The sequence below is a fragment of the Lagopus muta genome, chromosome 10, assembly GCF_023343835.1.
Source record: "Lagopus muta isolate bLagMut1 chromosome 10, bLagMut1 primary, whole genome shotgun sequence".
In the NCBI taxonomy this organism is placed as follows: domain Eukaryota; kingdom Metazoa; phylum Chordata; class Aves; order Galliformes; family Phasianidae; genus Lagopus; species Lagopus muta.
The window spans coordinates 2,182,909-2,208,700 of NC_064442.1; the positions used below are offsets into that span (position 1 = coordinate 2,182,909).

The 25,792-nt window shown below is 45.8% G+C and overlaps 1 protein-coding gene across 10 annotated transcripts in view; it reads left to right on the forward strand.

Moving 5' to 3' along the window:
* MEGF11 (multiple EGF like domains 11) overlaps positions 1-25,792 on the forward strand; it is a 270,520-nt gene that overhangs the window by 241,591 nt on the left and 3,137 nt on the right. For 5 of the 10 annotated variants that reach the window (XM_048955929.1, XM_048955931.1, XM_048955928.1 and 2 more), the window contains 6 exons: positions 622-750; positions 1,460-1,588; positions 3,945-4,073; positions 4,217-4,450; positions 21,014-21,070; positions 25,541-25,747. In XM_048955929.1, coding sequence (XP_048811886.1) covers positions 622-750; positions 1,460-1,588; positions 3,945-4,073; positions 4,217-4,450; positions 21,014-21,070; positions 25,541-25,747 — 885 coding nt within the window. The other 5 variants (XM_048955937.1, XM_048955935.1, XM_048955934.1 and 2 more) reach the window with 5 other exon arrangements.

A 25,792-nucleotide genomic window follows, 5' to 3' on the forward strand; every position in this document is an offset into this window, starting at 1 on the left:
TGTATTAATATTGTACTTGTAGAAATATATAACAGACCTGGAGGTTTTAATTTAATATTGGCCCCATCAACAAAAGCAATCTGATTTTGTGGATGGGAATTCATACTGAAAGAAGTTTTCTTTACATTTTTACATAATTTGAGCAGTGCTCTGCACTTCAAATGAATGTGGTAATTTTAGCAGTTGATTGCATAGCACAAGTAAACCACGAATAGCTGTGCTTTATTATGCAAGAATTTCTGAATATCAAAAAGAAAATTAAATTACCTCCATATCTTATAAACCCTGTCTGAATTGTCTTCAGAAATAGTGCCAGTGAGGCAGGGAGCACTGCTGGAGCACTCAGCCCCATTGCAGGGTTACTCTGTGCTCACAGAGCAGACCTACATGGAGAAGAAATGCAGGTTTGGCAGCGTGGGTGAGGTTGTAGGCTTGCATTCTGGGTTTGCAGAACAGTTGTTGGCATGGGCGAACTGGTTGTGATGAGGGAATAGCTGCAGAGATGCCAAGTACCACGATGCGATGTTCTGCCTTTGCTGCTGTCTTGCAGGCTCTCCTTACCGTTGTTCCCCACAGCACTAAAGCCATATCACTGCTGATAAATGTTTCTTATTTTCATAGCTTGCCCCCCAGGTTTTTGGGGCATGGATTGCTTTCATTCATGCAACTGCCACAATGGAGCAATGTGCAGCCCTTATGATGGAGAATGCAGATGTACTCATGGCTGGACTGGGCTCTACTGCACACAGCGTAAGCCTTTCAGATGTGCTATTTTGTCAAGGAATCTGTCAAAGTGTGTGCTGCTACCTCGTGTTTCTTCCAAGTATTGCACTCTTGCTGCTATACCACCTGCTTCATGCTAGTGGATAACTTTTGTCACTCCAAGGAAAGTGTCCTGAAGCTTCTCAAGGCTTTTTATGCCCTTGGCATGCTAAAAAATGAGGGTCTGACCATTTAGGTTATTGATTCATTGTCAGAATCTGTACCGTCCTTTTCCGTGTTTTGTAAAGCCCTGGAAAACATTTGTCAGCTTTAGGAAAATGTGTGAGATTTCTCATCTCACCAGCGCAAAATTATCAGCACAGAAGGGGAGATCGCGTTCCACTGAGCCTTCTGAGAGGGCTCTTCCACTTGCAAGTAACCAACTGATCTCTGGCCTCTTACAGAGTTTCTTTCCAGCTGTCTTCTTTCACTCCTTGAAAATGTAGTTTGTGTGGATGCGTGAAGTTTTTATTCTTCTTAAGTGCTTAAAAGGCAGTTCTGTAAGACAGGAGAAACGCTACTGCGAGAAAATCGGCTGCTGTGGTAGCTCTGCATTTAGATCATCAAATACATATTGTTAGATATACACAGGCTGAAAATCCATAGATTTGTAGGCTCATTTATTTCATGCTGTTAACACATTCGAGTTTGTGTTTCAGTTCATTTCTTCATCTTTCCTTACTCTTCTTCCTGAAAGGTTGCCCAGCTGCTTTCTATGGAAAAAACTGTGCCAACGTGTGTCAGTGTCAGAACGGAGCAGACTGTGACCACGTCACTGGGCAGTGCACGTGCAGGACTGGATTCACAGGCAAACAGTGTGAGCAAAGTAAGTAGCAGCATGACTTCATTTTGCCATTTCTTGTGGGGAAGAGTTCAGAATCCTTTGCAAAAATGAGCTGTGGACAGAGGTGCGCGTGTCTGTCAGCCTCAATCAGGCACCTTGCATCATCTGTAGGGAAAGGAAGGCATCTCTGAAAAGCCAGCCGGTCTGTTTTAGGGCAGTAAAGTACGGTGAATCCACTGCAGATTGGGCCTTTCCTTTCACAGCATGAAGTTAGGTGGGATCAAAGCCTGTCTCACAGCCAGCACTGAGTGGAGGCAGCCTTCCCAAACCACTTTACTTGTACCTGATTGATAGGAACCCCAAACTGCATCATGCCTTACTAACACTATTGAGTGCAACAGCATTGGGTTTCCCCAGGCATGAAGGAAGACAGAAGAGTTCAAAAAGAGCCATTCCACTCTCTGACTTCCAAGGAAAGTTGAGGTTTCCATGACAAAGTTGTTACACTGTAGATGCGGACCAAATAAAGATTCATCTGTACATTGAAAACAGATCAAGGAAACAAAAGTTGCTTGTCATTTTTGGAAGGATTGCAGTTAACTTGAGTAGTGAGCAAGTGTTTAACAATGAACTTCAATTACCTTGCAAGAGTGCTTGCATATCTTACAGTAATTGTTGTCAGCGTCTCGCTGGCATATTTAGCACACTGTGCCAAATGGTTTCTTTTAAGGATAAAGATTTAGGGCTGTGGAAACTGTATATGCTGCAGTTGAAAAATTACTTGTTTGTCCAGTATAGTAAATCAAAAGAAAATTTTCACGCATTAACTTGGATTCTAAATACAGGATGAAATCTTTCTCACCTTACCAGGGCATTAATTCCACAGATACATTTTTTTCTTCTTTTTTTGGCAGTAGGTAATGCAATTAAACATTCCTGCTAACTTTGCAAGTCAAAGGCCTACCTCAGAGCTTCCCTGCAGCTTACTGCACAGATCTTTATGAGTGCATTAGGACATATAACTCAATTCATGAACATCTTTTCCATTTGCACGTACTTAACATTCATCCAAGTGTGTGTCTCAGGATCAAATCTGCATGCTCGTGGGGATTACGGACGGCACCGCTGTAATTCTGTGAGCAGCCAACTTACTGTGAATTCGTGTGCACCTTTACCCATGAATAAATAGGGAAGTGTGAAGTTTCATAGTAGAACTGAATCACAACAGAAGGTTTTATGCAAGAAACAGCGTTGCTAATTTGACCTTTCTACAAAGCTTGAGATTTTATTTTCTATCCAAACTACTAATGCATTCAGTTATTTGCTTTTCTACTATTTAAAAGTATTAGGTCTAATATGTCTGTATTAAGACTCCTTCCTTCTCAGAATCCCTGGATGGGCAGTTGCACCACACTACAGATGAAATGCCAAAGTGCAAACATCGTTTCTGCGGTGCAGTCCAAAAATGTAGGCTATACTCCTTAAAAAGATACAGGCTAATGTTCATCACTTCATATTAACGTTTGGTAACTGGAATTTGCTTACAGACTGGCACTGGGAAGGTATTGTCACCCTGTGCAAAATGTGGCAGTGACACTCAAGAAGCCACATGTTCTCCCAGATCATAGCAAGTGTGCATGCATTCCGTAATGCCCTCCCTCCACAAATAACAAGGATATGACAGAAGTTGCTTCTTTCAATTTGTTATTGAATGTTGCCTCGAGAAATTTAGTAAGCTGTCTACGGAGTTATCATAATAGCCCATCATAGTAATTGTATGAATAAATTTCTCAGTTGGACATTCAATCATTTTGTCTCTGACAGAAACAGGATAGAAATTCCTTCCATGTTAGGAATCCTAATGCAGAAATGGAGCAAATCGAATCATTCAGATGCTCAGTTCTGTAAGTCCATCTCCAATGCGATATTAGTCTTCTAGCACTATTGGGGATAAATATGAAAGTATGCAGAATTTGTTTGGTAAAAGTCTGCTGTGTTCATGTGAAAGTACATTAAAACTTCTATTTGCAGTCCCCCCAGGAAAAGAATGTGCGTATGCTATGCTCTTTCAAGATATTTTCTATAGCTTCTGAGATCATGCCCTGTTAAATTCCATACACCTGTAATATATATCAAGGCTTTTCAAGTGTATGTGTGCTGTTGGTTTCATCCTTGAGAAGTCTTGTGTGGCTTTTCCTGAAGGAAAGTTACAGCTTAATACGTTGTACCACAAATTGTACACCACATACATTTGTCTCTTGCTTCAAGTAGCAATGCAACCTTGGGGAGTTATCCTAGTGAGACAAGGGTGATTTTCTGCTGAATTTCCATGGCGAGGATCTCACCTTCTTCCTCCAGAAAGTCAGGATTCTTTCCAATCTTTTCTTTGGCTTCCCAGAGTGCTCACCAGGAACATTTGGTTATGGTTGCAAACAACTCTGTGAGTGCATGAATAATGCTACATGTGACCATGTCACAGGTACTTGCTACTGCAGTCCGGGCTTCAAAGGAATCAGATGTGATCAAGGTACAGTGCAATTCTATCTGTAAAATCTCTCTCTCTCCCTCTGTCCCTCTTTGTTTTGTTTTTGTTAACAATGATGTGCTTAAAAATCTCAGAAATGAATTGCGCGATTCAATTTACAGTGTGTTATGAATTACTTTTAACAGCGGCTCTTATGATGGAAGAATTAAACCCCTATACTAAAATTAGTCCAGCTCTTGGATCAGAGAGGCACTCAGTGGGAGCAATCATTGGAATTATTATTCTCCTTCTAATTATTATGGTCTTGCTGGCACTGTTTGTGTGGTATCGACGGAAACAGAAGGAGAAGGGCCATGACATGCCAAGTGTATCTTACACTCCAGCCATGAGGATGACTAATACAGATTACTCACTTTCTGGTAAGGGTCTTTTTATGTTAATCGAATACTGACTCGTATTCCTGTATGTTGAGGAAATCAAGCTCCTGTGATGTATAACATGCTACTGAGTGTCAGAAATAATGATGCTTCTATTCTTGCTCCGAATACCATGATCACTTAGCAGAGACAGGAAAGCAAATACAACATAAATTGACTGAAGCTGCTTCATGTATGAAACATTACTTACAAGACAGTGGATAGACCTAGATGTGAAATATGCTGCATGGAATATATGAAGTCCTATTTTTCCTCTGTGAAACCTTAAGATGACTTTTGGTGAGGAATGGAGTTGACTGGATTAGTATTAAGGTTTTACTTTTGTCTGTGTTGCTGTTTCTGATTTGAGCCCTGCTGTCTGTTGTCCCTTCTGGGTGCAGACCAACCCCTGCCGTTGAGACAGCTGGTGTCAATTTTCTTCCCAGGAGCTGATAAAAGCAGGAGTGAGGAAGGGGGAGGTTATTTAAGTTAATTAAAAAAAAAAAAAAAGTTGCACTGATTGATTTCTCACTTCTTTCCATCTTCTGTTTCTGGTCTGGAGATCAGTTTATCTTAACAGATTGGCTAAACTTCATTGCTGTTATTCTTCATTCCTCAGTGTCCGATGTCAGGTAGGAAGCCAGGTGGGAGGTGGTTTTGCTTCCTTCTTGTTTCCTCCAACCTGTCTCCAGTGAGGATCTGCTCAGCACTTGCTGTTCTCTGTCTGCTCTTTGCTGCATCTCCCTTTGGATGGCTATAAGGCTGGAATTTTAAATCCTAGTAAATACCAGCTCCTGAGACAGGCAGAAGTTGACCCAGCACCTCTGCTTTCTCAGCTCTGCATTGCCTTTTTCTTCCTGCTTTATAGTCAGGATGCACAAGGCCCAGCCTCTTGCCCCTGGTTTGCCCTCTGTGCTGTCCTGGAGTGGCATGGCTGCATTCTGCGCCTCTCTGCCCTGGGTGCACCTGGAAGGAGGCTCTCCCACCAAGCAGATGCTACTGTCTGCCAAACACTGCTGCCTAAACTCATTTTTAGATCACTCGGGTTTATACTGGAACATTCCTTCTTCTCACAGCTACAAGATGAGAGAAAAAAAAAAAATCAGCCTTGGACCTCCTCTCATTGCCTTATTTTTGAATGTTAGCTTTGCAGGCTCTTGCTTAAGCTGCTGATTTGGGTAAGAAATTTATGAAAACGGTGCCAAAGAGGGCTCATCTGATCCTTAGCTGGTTGCCAGCATGATTTGGCCTGAAATTTGTCATTTCTACATCGTTTGAAGAGCCAGACCATGAACTTGCAAAAGAGAACTGTGGCACATCTCAGCAACAGCAGGGCTCCGAGTTCCAAGAGAGCAAATCACAGCTGTTGGCACGGAAAATTGTTCTGAACTTTTCAGCCATCCATTTCATTCACACTGACACTTTATCCTTTTATTTACAAAGCCTGTTCCACATAATTTATTTGTGAGCTCTTCTAGTCAATGGATGTGTGACCCGGCGTGTTGAAGAGGCACAACTTAGAAATTTGCAAATAAGGCGTATTGCTGAGGCTGGGAGTTCCTGACTGCAGTCACTGAGCTTCTCCTTCCAGACAGTGTTGTTTTTTCTCCATACTTTACCATGAATGGAGATTTCCCAGTCAATCTGATGGCATCCCAGTCTCACGCTCTGCAAGAAGTTTGAAGAAAGGCAATGCTGTGAAAGGAAGTTCTCACCCTTCAGATGGAAGATAGACAGATGACTTTCCTCCTCAGCTACAAAGTCTTTACATTTGAAGATGCTGGAGCCCAGCACAGTCCTGCTGGTTATGCCTCTGTAGGCACAGAACCTCCTGTATGATGTCCTTCACATTCCTTTCAGGTGTTCCTGCTGTCACACGACACTTAAGCAAAGAACACTTTGGGACGGATGAGTTCCTGGATACATCACAAATGTCTGAGGAATCACATCCTGCAGCTCCACTGAACCTGGGATCCTCTTCTGGGCTCTGGGCACAGCACTGCAGTTAATTCTTGCTGGCATTGCTGCTCTCTATCAGCTCAGTTTGTAAAAGTGCTGAAGTGCCAGGTTCTCTACTGGTCCTGTTTCCATCATGTTCATCTCATTCAATGATGGGTGTGCTGAGGCTGGGCCTTTTGGTTTGTCTTTGTGCAATCTATTGCTACATGCAATAGAAACTTTGTCTCTCAAGAAGCTGCAGCTGAGGAGTCAGCCATCCATTCCTGCCTCTCCCATGACAAACTGCTGTGTTTCTTGCAGAGGAAGTCTGAGAAGTTAGAAGCCGTGCTGCATCTTCATCTCATTATAACATGTCTACAGGTATCAGCACTGTTTCTAGTTGTCATCTTTCAGGAGGAGATTTCCAGATTCTGCACAAACTCCTTGCCAAATTCTGACGCTGCTCCAGTGGCTCTACAAAAATTCCTACCCATCGGGCACCTTCCCAGCTTTAGCCTTGCCAGTGCTGTTTTCAGCCTTTCACTTCCATTGATCAGAAAACTGGATGGAAACTGAGACAAGATCACAGATAAAAAATGGAGAATGTAGCATGGCTGGATGGCAAGAACAACACGTGTGGGCATGCACGTGCATTTGTGCATTGCAGGACACTGAAGGAGAGTAGCAGCATTAAAGGAATACATCAGAGATTTTTGCCTGGAGTCTTGTGTGTGGATTAAGGACAGAATGAATACTCTGCAGATACACTCATGCAGTGAATACAATCTTTTGCAAACCTATGGACTTTGGCAGGAATTCCTCCTGAGCAGTGATTGCAGAATCCAGCCCCACATGGGTCTGTGGTTAACCTGACCCACCATTGCTGTTGTATGGGTGGTGGTGTCACTGTCATAGAGAATCATACGTGCAGATCAGTAGCTCCTGGAGGCTGTAATCAATAACCTGTGTCTGCAGGATGTTTTGGGTCTGTGTGTCTTTAGCTCTGCAGATGTTGATAATGCGTGCATATATGTGAGGGAGATTATAGGAAAGGAAAAGCCCTGGGCAGCCCTCTGACCATTCAGTATCTGGGGATGAAGGATGTGGCAGCAGAACACACTTAACAGCTACTGGTGGGAAGGAGAACCACCCATGTTGGGAAGCTGACCCACTGCACATGGATCTAAGAGCAGGCTGTCCCCAATAAACCTGAAAGCAGAACAGTGCTCCCAGCATGGGAATGATATATTGCATCCAATAGAGGATTTTAAAGCATGGATCGTTAACTCAAGGACATAGGGACAGAAGGGAAAATGATGCAGTAGTGCTGGAGAGCAGCAGAGATTTCTTCTCAGGACTTGCACAGAGGTGTGGTTATGGGCTGAAGTGATGATGGAGGTCTTCTCAGAGTCATAACAGACTTTATGATAGGGGCGATTCCTATGCTGAGAGCCAAAAACTGAGCAAAGCTCAATGCAAGTACAGCATCCTGAGCCTTCAGCTGCCCCACTGACACTCAGTGAGTGGAGAAGATCCACACAAAAAAGCCAACTGAGAGGAAGAAGAAAGCAATGCCAGTTTGCAGCTCGAGCTCTCTGTTCTATTTACTGCAGTGCTCACTCCCCATTTCCATGCCCCCCTGTCCTCCCACTGCAGGATGTGGATCATTGCTCTCTGTGTCACTGCACAGCCGTGGCTCACAGTCCTTCAAGGGATGGAGCATTCTGGCTCCCATCCAGATCTCTGTGCCTTCCAGCACTGCGCAGCCGGGGCTCACAGTGGGACTGTGCCTTCATGGGGCCCTGCACAGCATGGATCTCTCCATGCTAACATTGACATAACCTTTGGGGCTGTTTTTATTTTGTTTTAATTTAAATTGTTTTTTTTTTTTTTTTGTCTTTTTAGCCATTTGAGTCAGTGCACTATTCAGGGTAGAATGAAATTCTCATCTTTGGGAAGAGGTTTTTCTTTTTTTTCTTTTTTTTTTCTTTTTTTTTTTTCTTTTTTTTTTTTTTTTTTTTGTACTGGGATAGCATTAGATTTGAATTTGATGTATTTTCAGGCAGTGGTTGTAAGAGCTTCATGAATAAATGTGTAGAAAATGGACTGTGCTATCAAGGTAAATCAACCTGTGTGGGTACTTAAGTATCAGCCAAATGGAACTGTGTAGAAGGAGTAATTCTGAGTATATGGGGCTGCATGCAATGAAGGAAGACAAGATTTCTGGCGATGCAGACTTGTGTACGAGCTCAGATTCATTAATTCAGCACAGTGCTAAATAGCAGGGCAGTCTGGGAGACTTTTCCTTCAGCTCATTTCGGGTGCACAAGCGCTATGGCCAGATAAGCTGGGTGTGAACTTGTAAGGCGTCAGCTGCCTCAGCAGCATCAGTGTGCACCTCTTATCTGGCAGCAGAGCAGCGAGCCAGACCTCCTGCTCTTCAGGCTGATCCTTGCAGCTGAGAGAGGGCACAGCAGATAAGGGAAGGGGAAGGCAGCGCTGAGAGCTCAGGCTCAAACACTCACCTGCAGAGCAGAAAAACATGGGTTGGAGCTGTGCTCCCCAGTGAGCAGACAGCACCTCATGGGCAGGCTGAAGGCTGTGTGAGCTGCTGTCTTTGGGTCCCAGACCCAGCCTTCATTTGCAGACCCCCAGCAGCAGCTGTTTGTATGTAACTATTGCAAATATCACAAAGTTAAGGGGGAGGAGGTGGCAGAGCCCTGGCAGGTTGTCTCATCTCCCCAGCTGCTGTGCTGGGCAGAAAGTTATTGGTGGCAAGCCAAAAGAAGCTACATGAAAATGCTTGAGTCCTGGAAGCATGTGCTGATCTGAGAGCCTTTGCTGGCAATATCCTCAGAACACAACCAGGACCAAAAGGTTTTGCAGTGACCTCAAAAATCACACTGCATGTTCCAGCAGAAAGATGCCGGGTCAGATTTGCACACACACGTGCAGGTCCCTCCCCCAGCACTTACGTAATAGACACCCTGCAGCTAAAACCTCTTATTTGAAATGGGATATTTCTCAGTAAATTAAGCTAAATCGAGATCTCCACCAGATGTCAGCAAAGCGAAGTGCACGGCCACAGGAATGCAGGTACGGAATGAGAGGAGCAGAGGGCAGAGGAGACGGCTCCTGCAGGCAGTGCCCTTCCCCACCAGCTCCACGGGCAGCTGCCCTCTGCATCTGCATGCCTTTCTGGTGCTGACCTCCCTTCTGCCGTTGAAGCCCTGCTCATTAAAACTAATCCACGTATTTACTTCTTACAGGGTGTGGTGATTGATGTGGTTTTGAGTTGTTTGGATTTTTCACTCTTTCTTCTGGCGCAGCTTTGAAATATGTGTCTGTCTGTTGTCACGCTGAAGCCAGCCTGGCAGTGATGCTTTCCTTAGAACCACCTGTGGAGATATGATGTGTTTCCTGGTAAACTGTTTCGTTTGGTAAACGTGTTGCTGAGTTGAAGAAAGGAAATAGCTGAGGAGGTCTGTGTGTAACGGTGTAACTGCCCGACTTTTTCTCTGCTTTTTCTCTGTGCCTTTGCACAACAAGCTATAGGAAGTGCTTTTGACTTCTTGGTACAGCTATAGCACATTGATTTATAACACCCTGGAACAAAAAGTTCTGCTTCATAGCTAAAGGGATTATTATCACCAGTGGCTCCTACATGTGCTTAAACCAGGGAAGAAGCTGCTGTAAACTAAACATCCATTCGCTGAGCTTTGCATTTCTTCCCTTCTGCACAGCACAGGTGGATTGTCAGGAACTTTTATTTCTTTCTTTAAGTTCTTCAAAAGGACAGTGCTGTGCCAGATAATGATGTTGCTTTTTTGTCTTATGCTTGATGCTAATACTGCAACGCTTCACCCCATGATGTGCAGAATACGTTTCACCTGGAGATGCTGCATAGCACACAGCGCTGACACAGCGCTCATCGGGTTTCTCAACTTCACTGTCTCTCGTGTGTTTTCAGTTTCTGAAGAATCGTTACAGCTTCCAAAGTATTTGTGATGATTGTTTTCTTCCCAGATGTATCTCAAGGTAGCAGCAGTGTGCACTGCTTTTCCAACCCAAGCTACCACACTCTCTCATGCGGTGTGACTTCGCGCTTCTTTCCCCGTAATCTGGATGGGAGCAGCTCCAGTAAGGTAGATATGATCCCACCCCACTGCAGCACTGTTCTTATCAGTTCAAGGAAATAAAGCGAAGCAATGCCTGCTGGATGCTGGCACAGTGCCTCTGATGGACACAACAGGGTCTGCCTTCCCTGTCTGTGTCTGTGTAATCTCTGTGCCCTCTGATGGGAGCGTCAGCCCATGGTCAATAAGCCTTGCTTCCTAAGCAACTATAGGCTATGTTTGCATCTCAGGAAAGATAAAGAACCAGATAATTGTGATTCTTCATTAATGTAATGAAAGCAAATCAATGAAGCATTAAGTCAGGAATCTAACTTGGCTAAATCGTCATTTCCCAAATCAGCAGACACACAGATTTGCTGTTGGCACCAAGAGACATGCGGGAAGGTGCTGGGGGTGAGCGCAGTTTTCATCTGAGGTGCTCAGAGCTGTGCTGTCCCTTCATGCTCTCAGCAGAGCTCTTCATATTGGAAATCTCAGGCATCTAGGAGGACATCCCTGCGTGTGCGATTGATTCCCTGGGGCCACTCATGGACTACACTGAATTCACCGCTTCAGCAATAGACTGAGATGTGGTAAATAGTAAGGCAGCTCTTCCATTGGACACTTAATAAGCCAAGGTGAGGCGAAGGATAGGGAGCAGAAGAAAAAAGAAATGCAGTTGGTTTCATTAAGGCTGCAGCTTTAAAAATGATGGTGCTTGCTGGCTGCATTGGCTTCATCCAAATGTAGCTGTGGTCACTGGGAAGCCACGGGAACAAAACTGGTGCCAAAAAGACACCATGTAATGAAACAGGGCATGCAAAAATATTTCCATTTGTACTCTTGTTGGACATTTCTTGGTTGTAAAAAAACCAATCTCATTAAACTGTAATAACAAAGCTGGCTCTAGAGATTTCACAGAGAAAAGTTTAGACAGATGTGTAAATATGTTTTCTGAGGTGGATGGTCCCCTTGCATCGTGCAGCTTTGCTCCCCAGGTTGGAAGTGCAAATGCTCATAATGTCAGATTCAGGATGAACACCGTGAGTGTGGAGTTGGACCACTAATCCTACTGCACTAATTTCAGTGAAGTTGGAAAAGGTCAAAGCAAGCACCTCTCTTGATTCCCAGCCTGCAGCGCTATCTGATCACACAGCAATTTCAAATATTTAGCTGCCAAAGAGCTATGAAACCCAGTGGTACATCTGGACAAGTGTGAAAGCTGCCCGCCTTGCGGCAGTGCTGCCTCTCGTAGTTGATCAGCAGGTTGTCCTGGCATTGGAAAAGAAGGGGAAAAAAATGGATCTGGTATTTTTAGGGCACTTATCAAAATGTATGCCCTGACTACTCCTTTACATCCCCCAGCATCTAACTTATTCATGAGAAAGCTTTGCAGTGCTGAGTAGCTGAGGATGGCCAAAAATATGCAGCTCCTGTCTTGCTGTTCTCCAGCCAAGTAAGACAAAAGAGCATATAAAGCCCCTAATGGCTGCAGTAACGAGTTTCATTTCCTAATCAGTTTGTCTGGTGCCATTTCCACTTTCTGCAGGAAAATGTGCACAAGTTGTGCTTGGAGGATTCATTTCTTTCCTGTGCCAGCTGGGGTCACACGGGAAGCAGTGCAGATGCAAAATGAACAAAAATGTCAGAGGAATCCTCTGAAGTGCTGAGGCAGAGTCCTGGGTGTGCTCTCCTCCCTATGCTTGGAGGGCCACCTTTCTGCTTTCCATCCTGCTGCCCAACCTTGCTCAGCAGGGCACCCTGCACAACCCCTCCAGGCTGGAAGGGGCTTACCTCCATTTCCCCTCTGCCAGGCAGTTGGCCAGTGTTTGGGATGCTGCCCATGTCCTTACAGTAAAACTTAAAGCTGCTGAGACAAATAGGAGCAGAGGTGTTGGAGTGTGTGCAGGGGAGTGCTGGTGCTGGAACACATGCAGGCAAAAGCAGGTGGGAGGATAAGGGGGAGTGTATGAAGAGAGACTTCTTTTATCTAGCAAAATGAATGCTGAGAGGGAGTGTGATTGCCATCTATAAATGCATCGGGGTAAACAGTAGGAGGGAGAAGAGCTATTTAAGTTAGATAGCAGAGTTGGCACAAGAACAAATGAGGATCAACTGGCCATGAATGCATCCAGGCTGGGAGTGAGATTTCTAACATCAGATCAGTGAGATTTTGGAACAGCTTCCCAGTAAAGCTAAGGGGACAAAGAAACCTGTTAAAACGGAGCTTGATGTGTTATCTAAGTAATTATGTGCCAGGATGTCTGCAGTGAAAGGCAGCCAGACTCAGGTGCCCAGTGATCAAAGCTGTTCCCTAACACATAGTCAGGGTCTGGGCTGTGTCATGGCTTGAGGAGGAGGAGAGGCTCCTGCATCCCAGTGCAGACGGGGCAGGGGAGCTGCTGCACAGCTGTGCCAAGAGCAGATGGGGTGTGCTCACCTCAGTGTTTCACAGAGCTCTTAATTCCACCCTACCCAATGAGAAGAACATCGCAGCCAGAGCCCACGTGTTGCTGGCTTCTGCAGACATCATAAAAATCAATTGCTGTTAGGTGTCCTGAGCAAATGTTTAAAGCCAGCAGATTCGCTTCTATTAAAGGAAGTTCTAAACTTAGAAATAGCAAAACAGAGGTCACTGGAAATGGACTTACTGGTTATCACCCAACTGGTAATGAACTCAGCCACCAGAAACATTGTAAAGTAGCTCTGACTGAAGCCCATCCAGGGAAAGAAGACTGCAAACACAGTGCTGGGGAAGGCCCTCTAAAGCTGAGAAACACAGACACCTGCAGCCAATCGTTGGCAGCTGATGGAAAACACTTACCAGCTGTTTTTTGGGAGGATACGATGGAGTTGGTGCCCACATTTAGTTGCTTGATTACTGTAGATTCCTTAGAAAAGCTGAGTGTGGACCAATGGTGCTCAGCTCCTTTCTGTGATCTATCCAGCCAGCTCTGAGGCACAGATAACAGCCCTGCTTTACTCCTGTAAGTATCTCACTGATCTAAAGGAAGATTTGCAAGGTATGAGGTAGTTTTAACCAAGTTGCTAAAGTTACATGCTTGGATTTTTAGTGAGCAAATTTACTATGAAATGTTTTTTTTCCTCTAGGAAAGTAATTTTGGTTCACAAATTGAAGTCTCTTCCATCTTGGGGAAAAAATGTTAGCAAATTATAGCATGCTAAGAAGTGATAGGAGCACAAAGAGACAGCTATAATCACATTTCTTCATAATTACTGCATTCTGAAAAACTTAGAAGTGTCCCCAGATCATTTCATTAAAAAAATCAATTCTAGCCCATAGCTCTTCATGCCAAATTCTGGGTTTGCGAGCTGATTTATAAACCCTGTGCAAACAAGGCTTTTAATAGAAACTTGAAGACTTTAATAAATGTGATCTAAATGGTGCAGCTGGAATGAAAGTTGGCATTCATGTGATTGCTGCAAGTTACAAAACAAAGAGGAGCAGCCGTGGGCTCTGTGGCTGAGGGCTTCGCACCACGCAAACACAGGGCTGGCAGTGCTGCTCCCTGCCCCATGCCCTGCTGCTGTCTGTGCCTTCCTGTCTGTGTTCCTTTGTCCTTGCTGGGGAGCACCAGGAGCAAGGTTGGGCTCCTGCTGCTCGCAGGCAGTGATTGCACCAGCAGTGCTGCAGGTTACTGTAGTGGGGTTTGAGTGTGGGCTCAGAGGGTCCTGCTGTGACTATGTGCCTCCAGTCCCACGCAGCACCCAGGGGCTCAGTAGCTGTATCTCTGCCGGCCGGAGCCTTTGGGTGGCACTGAGCTGTGCACTTTTCAGACCCCATGGGCTGGTAGGAATCCATCTTTGTGTGTGTGAATACATGTGTGTGTGGTTGGAGTATTCACCCCATTGTGTGTCCTAAACCTTTGTCCTGGCTGCAGGGCAGCCCACCTGGAGCACAGCGACGTGCTTCCCAAATAACAGCTACGTACTTTCCAAATGATATAACTGAGTTTTGCAAAAGTTTCAGCTGAGTAGCTCCCAGCACACTGTGCACTTTGCTTGTAGAGAGACCCAACACTGTGTGTGTGTGTGTGTGTGTGTGTGTATTCACACCATCTGTCCGTGCTGTCTCCTGTGTCTGTACAGTGGTTTCTGCCATGCCTGCACAACTCGCTGTGCATTACACGTGGTGTGAACACGCACCAGGCTGCTTTCTGCATCCAGAATTCAGTCAGCGAGGTCAGGCTTTCGCCTCTGATTGCTACGAATCTTTCTGCTGATGAAATCCAGTTTCTGAGATGGGATAAAAGCTTCAAAATGTCAGTATGCAGCTTGTTATATATATATATATATATATATATATATATATATATATATATATACACATAAAAGTGTTGCTGTCCTAAATGTGGCACTCCTCGTGGAGCGCAGCATTTGCAGATGCTTTCCCTGGTGATAAAAGAGGCTGCAGGGCTTTGCAGGCTCATCCTCAGCAGAACCTCACAGATGGATGTTGGGATGAGCAGGGCCTGCTGGTCCTCGTGCCCCTCAGCATTGATAGAGGAACTCATTGGGAGGTCCTCAGCACATCACTGCCTGAATCCCAGGGCTGACAGCAGCCGTTTCTCCTCATGCATCGCAGCACATTGCCCTGCACTGGGGTGGCTGCAAGCAGGGCTGTGCAGGTGGGTGATGCTTGCTCTGGGGGCAGTGGGTGCTGGGTGCCAGCTGGGATTTCGTCTTGCAGTAGATGTCAAAACATCAGCGGTATTTTTTTTGTCCTTGGTCTTAAAGCCCAGTATGAAAGCTAAGCAGAAATTAATGAGAGATCAGGAAAAATGAAATGCTGTGGAGAGCAATGAGGGCTTTGTGACTTCAGCTCTTCAGAAGAGGGCTGGGATCTGCCCTTGAATTGACACTTCCTGAGCTGTAGTTTCACAGGGGTGGCTTTCAAGGGAAAGATTTCAAGGTGGAACGCAGCAGCTTCCGCAGCCCCTCATTGCTGGGATTTGCTGACCCGAAGCGCTGTACTCTTGCAGAGATCCCACAGGAGCACTGACTGCCTTAATGGCTGTGCAGAATCCCCATCCCTCAGGCAGGCACCATGTGCCCTCAGCGTTGTATTTAAGCATGACCTCAAGTGAGGGTTTTCCTACAGGAAAATCGAGGCTGTGCTGGCACATCCCGAGCCCTGCAGCAGCTCCTGCAGCCAGCGCCGCCTCGCTGTGCCCATCCTGCCAGCTGGGCACACGTTGTGCCGCCGTTATTTTCCTTGAATTGAGAGGAATCTGCTAGCCGTTGTTTCTCTTGTAACTGAGTACACAGATGTATTACAGTCCCGGCGCCTGTCTGCATGCTGTGTTGGTGGTTTGGTGCATCCATCTCCATCTGTTGTTCTGGGGCTGCCCACGTGTCGCTCCGTGTGCACGGGTACCTGTGTGATTTGTGGCTCCCCAAGGAAGCCCCGTGTTTTCCAGCATGCTGTGTTCATTGCCTGGTGAAGTGACTTTCCTTTGTGATTTTCCCTAATGCTAGTGAGCAACTATCAGACTTCATACAGATAAGGATCTGAAATGGTGAGGCCAGGGCAACATCCATCTCCCTTTTAGATTTGTGACATCAGTGCACTGAAGTCTTGGGTGGGAACTGTGTGTTGATTTCAGCATTAACTCATTATCATACTTTTTGAACAGCTGAGTAACAAAATCCTTGACAGAGAAACTGCAGACTGGAGACCCTACAGCTATCTGAATGAACTAGGTCAGTAATTTTTAAACAATTTAATCATTGTGGTTGGCTTCAGAGCAACACCAAACCCAATCAGCCGTTTGTGAGGACGTTGACAATAATGAAAAATACTGGTGTTGTCTTTATTTCAATACCAGAATTGCCAGTACTGAAAAATTGAGATTTGAACATTGTTTTCTTTACCACAAACCATGGATTGGGAAAGCAGAGTCGATATTCGCTCTCATCTCCCTTCCCAGGTTGAATTGCTGTCTGTCTGCTCTATAAATGTGTTTTTAAGGAGTGAAGTTCAATTGCCCTGAGTTTGCTCTCCCTACCCTCCCTTTCAAACAAGGATTTCAGCAGCTCTTACCCCAAAACTAGATAAAATTAGTACTTTGGATGCTGTTTGTTTTCCTGTCTGAGCCCTTGAAATTTTAGTTTGTCTTTGGCAAAAAGCACTTGCCCTCTCCTTTACTGATTGCTAATATCTGACTGGGAATGCACAGTGTGAGGGGAAAACACAGGATTAAATGGTATCATGGGGTTTTTAAGGCCAGCTATCTCAGCTCACGAGGCAGAGGCACTCACATCAGTTCATCACATTGTGTTGGGGCGCCGTGGCCACGCGCCGTGCCCTGCCCAAAGAGCAGCTTTTCCCTGCATCAGGAAAATCACAAAGCTGTCGAGCTTCAGTGCAAAACCTTTTCCATTGCTATCATTCTTTTCTGTGTTCTTCTTTCTAATAGTCTGCAGAACTGTTGCTGTGCTTATCTGTTTGTAGCATGGAGAGCTGGGGGTGGTGAGGGCTTCCACATGTTCCTCCAGTCAGTTTTTCTTTTGCCACCTTCCTGCTTTTCTCACTGGCCGTATTTATCTTTATCTAGCTGTATTCTGCACTCGGAGTGCTGCATTTGTCCTCCATCCCTGTGCTTTCTCAATAGCTGATGTGATGCTAAATGCTCTTGCACTAAGAACAACATAGAGGTGATAAATAGTGAAGTGATCTACAGCAAACAACAGTCACAACTTTTTCCATAGCATTTTGCAACCCAGATATGTTATTTTGATATACTTTCTTCCACTTTTTTTCTTCACAAAAATGTCTGTTTTCCATTAACTGATAAAAACGAGAATTTTTTTCCCTTTCAGTGCCAGAATTTGTTTGCTTATGCTACGTTTCATAGCATTGAGTTCTTCTTTAGAGCAAAACCATTTTTGCACGAAACTGTAAAATAATGCATTTTCATCTTGTGCTGTTGCTTCTGTGCAGTAGAAATGGCGGATTCCATTTGTGTGCAATTTTCAGATGAAAGTGGAAAAACTTATATTCTATGTTTATAATTCCAAATGTAAGTGGAGCCTAATGAAGTCAAATAGGAGATCTTGGCAGCTTTAAGCCACATCTTGTGCGGTTGTACCAAAAACTCATCCCACCATCAGCTTGTACTGCACAGATGCTCCAGATTCCATTTGGAACAGCAGGCATTGTGCATTGCTAAATTTGGGTAAAATAGGTGGTTTGGGTTTTTTTTGGCTTTTTTTTTACCTCTGAAATGCATTTCTGATCAAACACTGCTCAGGGCTGGGTGCAGCCCCAACCTGCCCAGAATGACACCACCTGTATTTTGGGCACCCTTGTACGACCACTTTCCAAAGGACGTGGCTGTGCTCATGCTGCACGTAAGGACGCAGGAACTGCGCTGATGGGGAAAACTTTGCTTCTCAATACCACACTGGATCCGGGCTTGGGCTTCTCTTTGATCTTGCAGCTCAGGGAGAGCTGGAGGAATTGCTGCTCCCAAGGAGAAATCGCTACCTTGTTCAGGAGAAGCCAGCATCCCATTTGGTGCAGCAGCAGGCAGCTACCGACCAGCTGAGAGGTGCTGTTGTGCTCTTTTCTGCATGCTGTGCACTGTAATGCCTCATTTCCAAGTAATGCTTCTATATCTGTGTGTAAGAGGACCAAAGGAATGCTCTCTGGAAATGCTGTGTGCTGTTCATTTGCCCGTGTAAGGGCGATCACACAGATAAAGGAGACAGGGGTGCTTTAATTAACCCCTCTCTGCTTTCTTCCCTCTCATAGGCTGCAGTTTTACAGCTTTGGAAAACACCCTCTGATTGTTCAGTTTGCATCATTGGCCTTTGCTGAGCCAGGGGTCGTTCCCTGAGATTTTAATTGCAGAGAAAAAGAGAGATAGTAGTGAGTGGGCTTGGGGCCAAAGGAACAACCGAGGATCCAGTGCTGCTCCTGTCTAAGTCATCCTGTGTTCCCTGTGATAGCAACGGAGCACAACAGGCAGAAATTGTGTAGGAAAACAGGAGCCTTATGTATGCCTATACAAGCCTATGCATATATGCTATATATATGTATGCACAGATATATCCCCTCTGCATCCCTATCAGTGGACCTTATCAGTCTGCAGAAGTTCTGTCTCAGTTCTGCAGAGCTTCATTCACCAGGCTTGCATCCTTTACAGCCAGGAGATGTGAGGAGCAGACCAAAGTCTGTATTTTTACTGCTGGCACATTTGCTAATGAGCTTCAAATATCAGCTTGTCAGGCTTTTTCAGTGAGATAATTTTATCGGTTAAGTGGAGCCAGAGTCTTGTGATGAGCACATTTCTGACCTAACTCGCTGTGTGCCTGCAGCTCTCGTGGCTGTGTGCTTAGAGCTCAGTGCTGGGAGACTCAGTGGTGCCAAGGAGAGGCAGCTCTGTCACCTCTGCTTTGTGTTGCTGCTGTTTAATGCAGTCCAGTCCTACTAGTTTCAAGGAATGGCTTGTCTGCATTTTCTCTTTGCTGTCTCTTGTTGCAGAACTGGAATTATTTGCCCCACGGTTAAATCTCCTCTTGCCAGAGTCCAGTCTGCATTAAGCAATTGAGTCTTTCAGCTCCTATTCTAAGCAAGTCAAAAATCTTAAAACATCTACTGGGCTTAGGAAAGGTTGTTATGCTCATTAGCTCATGTGTTGGATGCAGTGGGCTGCAGACAGAAATGGTTTTTGTGGTGGTTTTTAACAGTAGCCCTCAGTGCAGACACTGAATGTGCGATTTGCTGCACATCTGAAGTGACTCAAGCTGCATGTATTCCAAGGACCAAAGCCACAATGTGATTCAGAGCTGACTCTGTGTTTTCTCTAAGCGGTGAGGTGTGGAAGAATATTTCCAGACAGGACTCTGATTTCAGCCCAGCACACAGTTTAGCTTCAGACTTAATCCTAAAGCTTCCTACGTTCCAGATTCCTCATTTATTTAGGTCTTTTCCACGTTCCTTACTTTTGCAGTTTACAAAATAACGTATCCATCGTTCACTGGGAGAATGCAGTGAATACACAGAGATGGGTTACAAGAAGCACAAGCAATGATTACAGGCAGATGTAAAGGGAAGAAGCCAAGAAGGGCTGATGGGGTCCTGCAGCCAACGCAGCGCAGCACCAATTCTACGTGCACCTTTCCCAGCAAGTGTGTGCTTATTTTCTACTGCTGCACTGGAGCAAATGAGAGCTGAGCAGAAGTCTGGCAGTGTGCCGTTGTGCTGCTTGCTGCAGACAAGTACTGCTGTTCCCCTGCTCTGAACCAGAAGCCAGCTGCGTCAGATCAGCCCGGTGTTGCTGCAGCAGCCCTCCTTCTCATGGGGTCTCACATCAGTCTGTGTGTGCAGCACAGTGACCTCTGCTGCTGCAGAAGTCCAGCCAGTGCCTGCCATTTCCAGCAGACTCAGAGTGGATCAGAGTTGGTGAAATATGTGCTAACAGTGGAGTTCTTCCTCTCTGAGCCTTCAGGTCCTCACCGTACTGCTGCTTCTTCGCTGCCCCGAGGCTCCATCCATCAGCATCTTGATGATCACAAAGGAAATGTGTCTGTAAAGATCTGACAAGGATGCTCGGATCAGGTGGTTCTCATACATGGAGTGGACAAGTCACAGCCTGCACGGTGCTTGCTCTAACCATGGGTATCTTCCCATTAATCCCCCAAGGACAGCTAGCTGGGAGACCTCTGGGACACGCTTTTACCAGCGTAACTGCACTGCTTGACTGGGATTCTGTCAGCCACAAAGGCAACCAAATTTGTGTTGATTTTGCTAATCAGTGAGGAATACTAGACTCTAGTTAAAAAGAATTAAAGGGCTTATGTTAGCTTTTCCTTTTGAACTGATGGATGTTCAGGATAAACGTCAGTAGCAAAAACAGAGAAGGCTCCCACCCCTTTCTACCTCTGCAAGCACTTGTGGAATCACGTAAGGCAGAAGTCTTTGCTTTCAGCTCTCAACTCAGTTCTGCACTTTCAGGCTGCTCTTGTCACTTAGGAACTGTTGTCACAGCTGATGCTAAACCTTGCAACCTTATAACAAAGCCATATAGAATAATTTAGGAAGATGGTACACAGCTTAGTCTTAGATTGTGAATTAAATAATGTATTGTACAAGTAAAAGTAAGCCAAAAATTAGAGAGTAATGCAACATGACTTGCAGGCTCAGGTTTGAAAGACTTTCTTTTAGGCTCCCTTTATCCATCTAACCTAGTGTTTCAGTAATGAATATATGGGTTTTTTTCCTGTTCTCCTGATGGATAGCAGTTCTTGGTAATGAGCAGTACCCTGTCTCCAGAGAAGCTCTTAAGCATATGCATAATTTTAGGCATGCACAGAATCCCCACTGAAGCTGAGTGCGTGCTTACTGCTGAGGATGTGCTTAAGAGCCTCCCTAGATGAGGGCCTTGATGTACAATTTAGAAGAAAGACTATATGCTGCTCAGTAGTCAAAGCAATCCAATTTACATAAATATTTATTTCTTTTCCATTATATATCATTTTTATGCAGGTGCTTGTGGGATGGATAGACGTCAGAACACATACATAATGGAAAAAAGCTTCAAAGGTATGGTATCCAGTGCCTGCAGCCACCCTGGCAAAGAGTTTGAGAAGGGTGTCGTAGAAGAGGTGAGATAGGAGACCTGGGCACCCGGGTGAACGGCTCTGCAGAGGCAGAGAGGGACAGAGCAATTACCCACAGCGTGCGCCCACGTGGCTGTCTGGGATCTGAGTCATGGATGTGAGTCTTTCCCAGGATGGGGACTCCTGCCCTGGCAAAGCATCTTAGGAAACAAGGCGGGTTTGCTGTGGGAACAGGATGTGCCAGTGGAGGGGAAGCTCTTGTAGGACCAAGCAGCCATCCTACAGGGCTTCCTGGTGGCGGTTGCTGCTGATGGACTGGTGTGTTGGTCTGTAGGTTGCAGCTCCATAAGGCTCTCAGCTGCCTAGAGAAACAGCTGACCCTGCTATACAGCCTTTGCAGAGATTTATAGCAGAGCCTGAGAAAAGACCTCACTCAGTGCATTAACCAGTCACACTGGCATGAAGCAATTAATGGGCTCTGACTCTAGGGCTGTTCTAAAAAGGGATCGTGTGTGAGTCATGTAGAAAGGCCCAGTGACTTTAGATTTTGGTTGTCCTTCAGACTTGCACATTTAAAACATTCGGCTGTGCATGAACTACAACTCTTGGCACAGCATGGGCTGCAAGCACCTCCGCTCCTGTCCTGCGCCTCAGGTTGGGTCCTGGCCTGGCTGCCTGATTCCAGTGCTGTCAGTTGGGCTCAGCCAGGCCCAGCTCACTGCTCCAAGGGGCTGAGCTGCCACAGGGCGAAGCCTGTGTCTGCACTGACAGCAATGCTGCTGAATACAAAGCTGGTAAGGGCAGTGATGGATGCTGACAGCCAGGCCTGGGAGCACTGAGCGCCTTGTGGCTGCTCTCTATAAAATAAGGCGATGTAATATTTGGTAGAACGGGGCTTTACAATACACTGAAGGCAACCAGTGCTCCATGGGCAGGTCCTTGACAAAGCTGAATTTAAAATATTAAGAGGGTTATACATGTATATCCAGCTCAGTCCATTCATTTCACTACTTCTGAAAAAAGGAAAATTTTTATTGCCTAGTTAGTTGTTCTCTTTACATGAAGCTATTAATTTCAAGATTAGTTTAAACTAAATTACTGTATTTAGAAGGTTAGAAAGCTGCTTTGAACAGTCAGACATCCCACCTAGGGCATAATGATGCAGAGGATGTATCCATGTGACAGAGGAAAGTACAGCAGGAGAGAGCTGTGAAATGCAATTTCTACTGTGACGTACTGTGTTTATTATCCAGGATCTGAGCAGTTTTCTTTCCATGTCTGTCTCCTTAATGAATTCAGAACTCAGGACCGGAAGCCACATCAGAAAGGCTGGTGGGCTCCTAGGGCAGCAGGGCAGGCATGGCGGGATGCAGGGACCCCTCGGGGTAGCGAAGGGCTGGGAGCCACCGTGCCACCCCATGCCTGGTGCTGTGGTGTGACAGCAGCTGAGCTGTCGCTGCATTTTGAGAGCAGTTTCTTCCCTGTGTGTGGTGCCCAGTGCTGCCATTTCCAGCTGTTCTTTACAGCCGACTCCTTTTCAATCATTTATTTATTTATTTTATCATGAATGCTGATGCACTGGTGGGATAATGTGACCTCAGGCACTGGCATTTTAAGGAAGTAAGTTCCCTTTGTGCGATTCCCAGTGAAACCCCAGCAGTTTGGATCACTGATGCATGCAGAGGCTTGGGGCATCACTTAGTGCGGGTTGTTTGCTTGTTGTATGGGAACACAACTGTGTCATGCTCGCCTGAAGCAGAGCGGAGCTCTCTCTGCGTTGCTGTCCTGGCAGCAGTGATGTTAGCCAGGGAAATGGAAACAGCCATAAATGTGATTGAATAGTAGGAGAGCATGTTTTACCTGTGTACATCATATGTCCTTAGCACTTTGAACATGAAAGTAGGTATGAGGCTTGTCATTAGCATGCCAGAGGATATTCAGAGCAGAACAGAGTAAACCGGTCTATGGGAGGGACATGTAGATGCTGAGTAACAAGAATAAGATCTCCTTGAAAGGTGTGTGATGGGTATGCAGGCAACCTAAAGATGGGACCTCAAAGCCAAAGGAACCCTTTCTCCCGCAGCAGGCAGGGTGCTGAGCTGGGGATGGTGTGGGCACAGCAGAGCGGCTGGACTAGGGATGGCTCAGTACGTTTGAGACGAGTTAAATTAATTTGTGAAATGAAATCTGACAAGTGATGCCAGACTTTTTAATTATCCCCAAATTACCTCAATAACAAAGTAAGTCAGAGGCTGCCATATCCTTCAGAGTTAAATTCCTTGCGATCTTGTGCATAATGTCCTGTGGGCTAATGGCTCCCTGGTGTACAGCGTGTTACCCAATGTGCTCTGGTGCTCTGTAAATTATACCATATCTGAGCAAGGGGCCTAATCCCTGGACAGACACAAAACTCCCACTTACGTCAGTGGGCATCGGTTCGTGGCAGTGCTGCCTATGGGAAAAGGCAGATTTCAGGACTGCCCAAGTGATTGCAGCAAGCCCACGTGCTGTTTTGCTGGTCCCATCTGCGTGGGATGTAGCAGTGGTGTCAGTACTAGCTCAGGAAGATAAAAGTAGCTAGCTGGATGGAACCAGATCACATATCCAGGCTGAGTCCTGGTGGTGCCTGCACCAATGCCTCGGGGAGCTCTTGGGGACCAGAACGTGTAGTGTACAGTATAGGTATTTTTAGCCTAAAGATTTTCATTTCATTATAGAATTTGTTAGTCTTTGCTGTCTCCCCACTTTTGAACACTAGTGGGTCCTAGACTGCATGGCATCTTGATTTAAGTCATATATGTATCAAAAGCTAGTAATCCTGAGATCATTCATGCACAAAAGCCTTTGGTCTTGCAGGGTTGCTTCATTGCTAAAAGGAGAGGTCAGGCTTTCACCAAACTGCCTTTACTGGGATCACGTTGCTGGCCAAGCCTTGTGCCAGCGGCTGTGGGTTGCTGGGATGCACCAGGCTTGCTTTACTGTGAAGGCATTGTTAGATCTCATCCAGGCTGACGTCAGACAACAAGCTTCTAAATTTTAATTACTCCATAAACATTGCACTGGTGTCGGGGCCTCTGCCAACCCTCACATATGAGTCCAACCAGGCTGCTTCCCTGACCCTGAGAGCTGAGGAGCCCAGAGATTGGTTTGTATTGCTGAAGTCAGAGGAGAGAAATGCAGAGGCTCACTGCAGGGCATGACCTGAGCCCTGGCTTAAGGGAACCTGCTCAGCACCAGCCCCCACGGGGACTGAGGGACACGTACAGACACAGCTCCAGGTCACATTGGTGATGCAAACTGGTGAGTTAACAGGATGGGAAGGAGAAGCACAGAGATGAGGTTTTTATAGGAGAAGCGATATCTTGTTGTCTGTCTATTTAACCTGAATTTCTCTTTTTGTCTCCCATACTAGACAGCGGGGGCAACTGGGATTGCAGCTATTTTGCAAGTCCCGCTATTTCACCGGGAGTATTTCATATATACCAGGATCTGCCTTTGTACTGTAACCCAGCACAAGAAAATGCCTCATCTTTCATTGCATCGCTCTAATTCTAAATTAATGGCACTGCCCAGCAGGATGCACACAGCAGCAATGGCACGTTCTTAAATGTCAATGTTAAGACCTATTTATTCTCTGTTCTTTTTCTTTTTATTATGTGAAGCAAGACTGGCACTGTACCTTGCAGCAGGCTGGCACACCCAGCCAGGGTCACCAACAGGGGGACACCAGTGGTGCCACTGTGCACCAGCCTTGCTCTCCCTGCTCCTCCATCCCCATCTCCTTCTTCCAGCCCAGGGAGAGAACCAGTAGATTACTACAGCAGTGGGGGAAAAAAAAAAGCAAAAGCGAGGTTCAGACGGAGGCTTATCCCCCTGTGGAAATCCAAGTGTTCCCCACTAGCAGGAGCTGCCTCCTTCCAGTCTTAATGGCAGAAGAGAATACAAACAAACCAGGTTCTCCTAGTGCTGGGAAGCCCCAGGAACAGAGCTCTCAGGGGACACAGTGCATACGCTGCACTGATGCAGTTCTACGCCTGCTGGAAATGTCTTGCTTTCAAACAGATGGCATTTGACGTACTCAAAGCCCCTGGGACACAGATGCTGATGGATCCGACCCACAGCTGCATGCATGGGCTGCAGGTTACAGCAGGACTCCTTAGGAATGGGAGAGGGAGGAAAAGATTGCCACCAAAAATTAACTACTGCAGTAAATGACAACTAGGACCTTTCACAGGAAAACCTTTGGTTTCGAGCAGGTTTTTCTTTCCTGCTAAGGGAATTGTGGATGCAATGGTTTGGACGCACCCAGAGCACAAGCATTGGGTGTCTGTGCTGGATGCTTCGAGGATCTTCCTTCCCCATGCCCCCTTCTGCCCGCCCTGCCCTTCCTCCAGAGGTTGAGCTGCAGCCCACCCAAGGAAGTTAACAGTCCCACCCCCATCTTGTTTTGCAGATTATATGAAGGAATCTGTGTGCAGCTCCAGCACTTGTTCTCTGAACAGCAGTGAAAACCCATATGCCACCATTAAAGATCCCCCCATCTTAACATGCAAACACTCCGAGAGCAGCTACGTGGAAATGAAATCGCCTGGTCACAGGGACTCCCCATACTCAGAAATGCCCACTTCATCGACAGCCAACAAAAACATCTACGAAGTTGGTAAGTGGGAAGTGCCGCCTCTCATCTGTTAACAGTTGGGGTTTA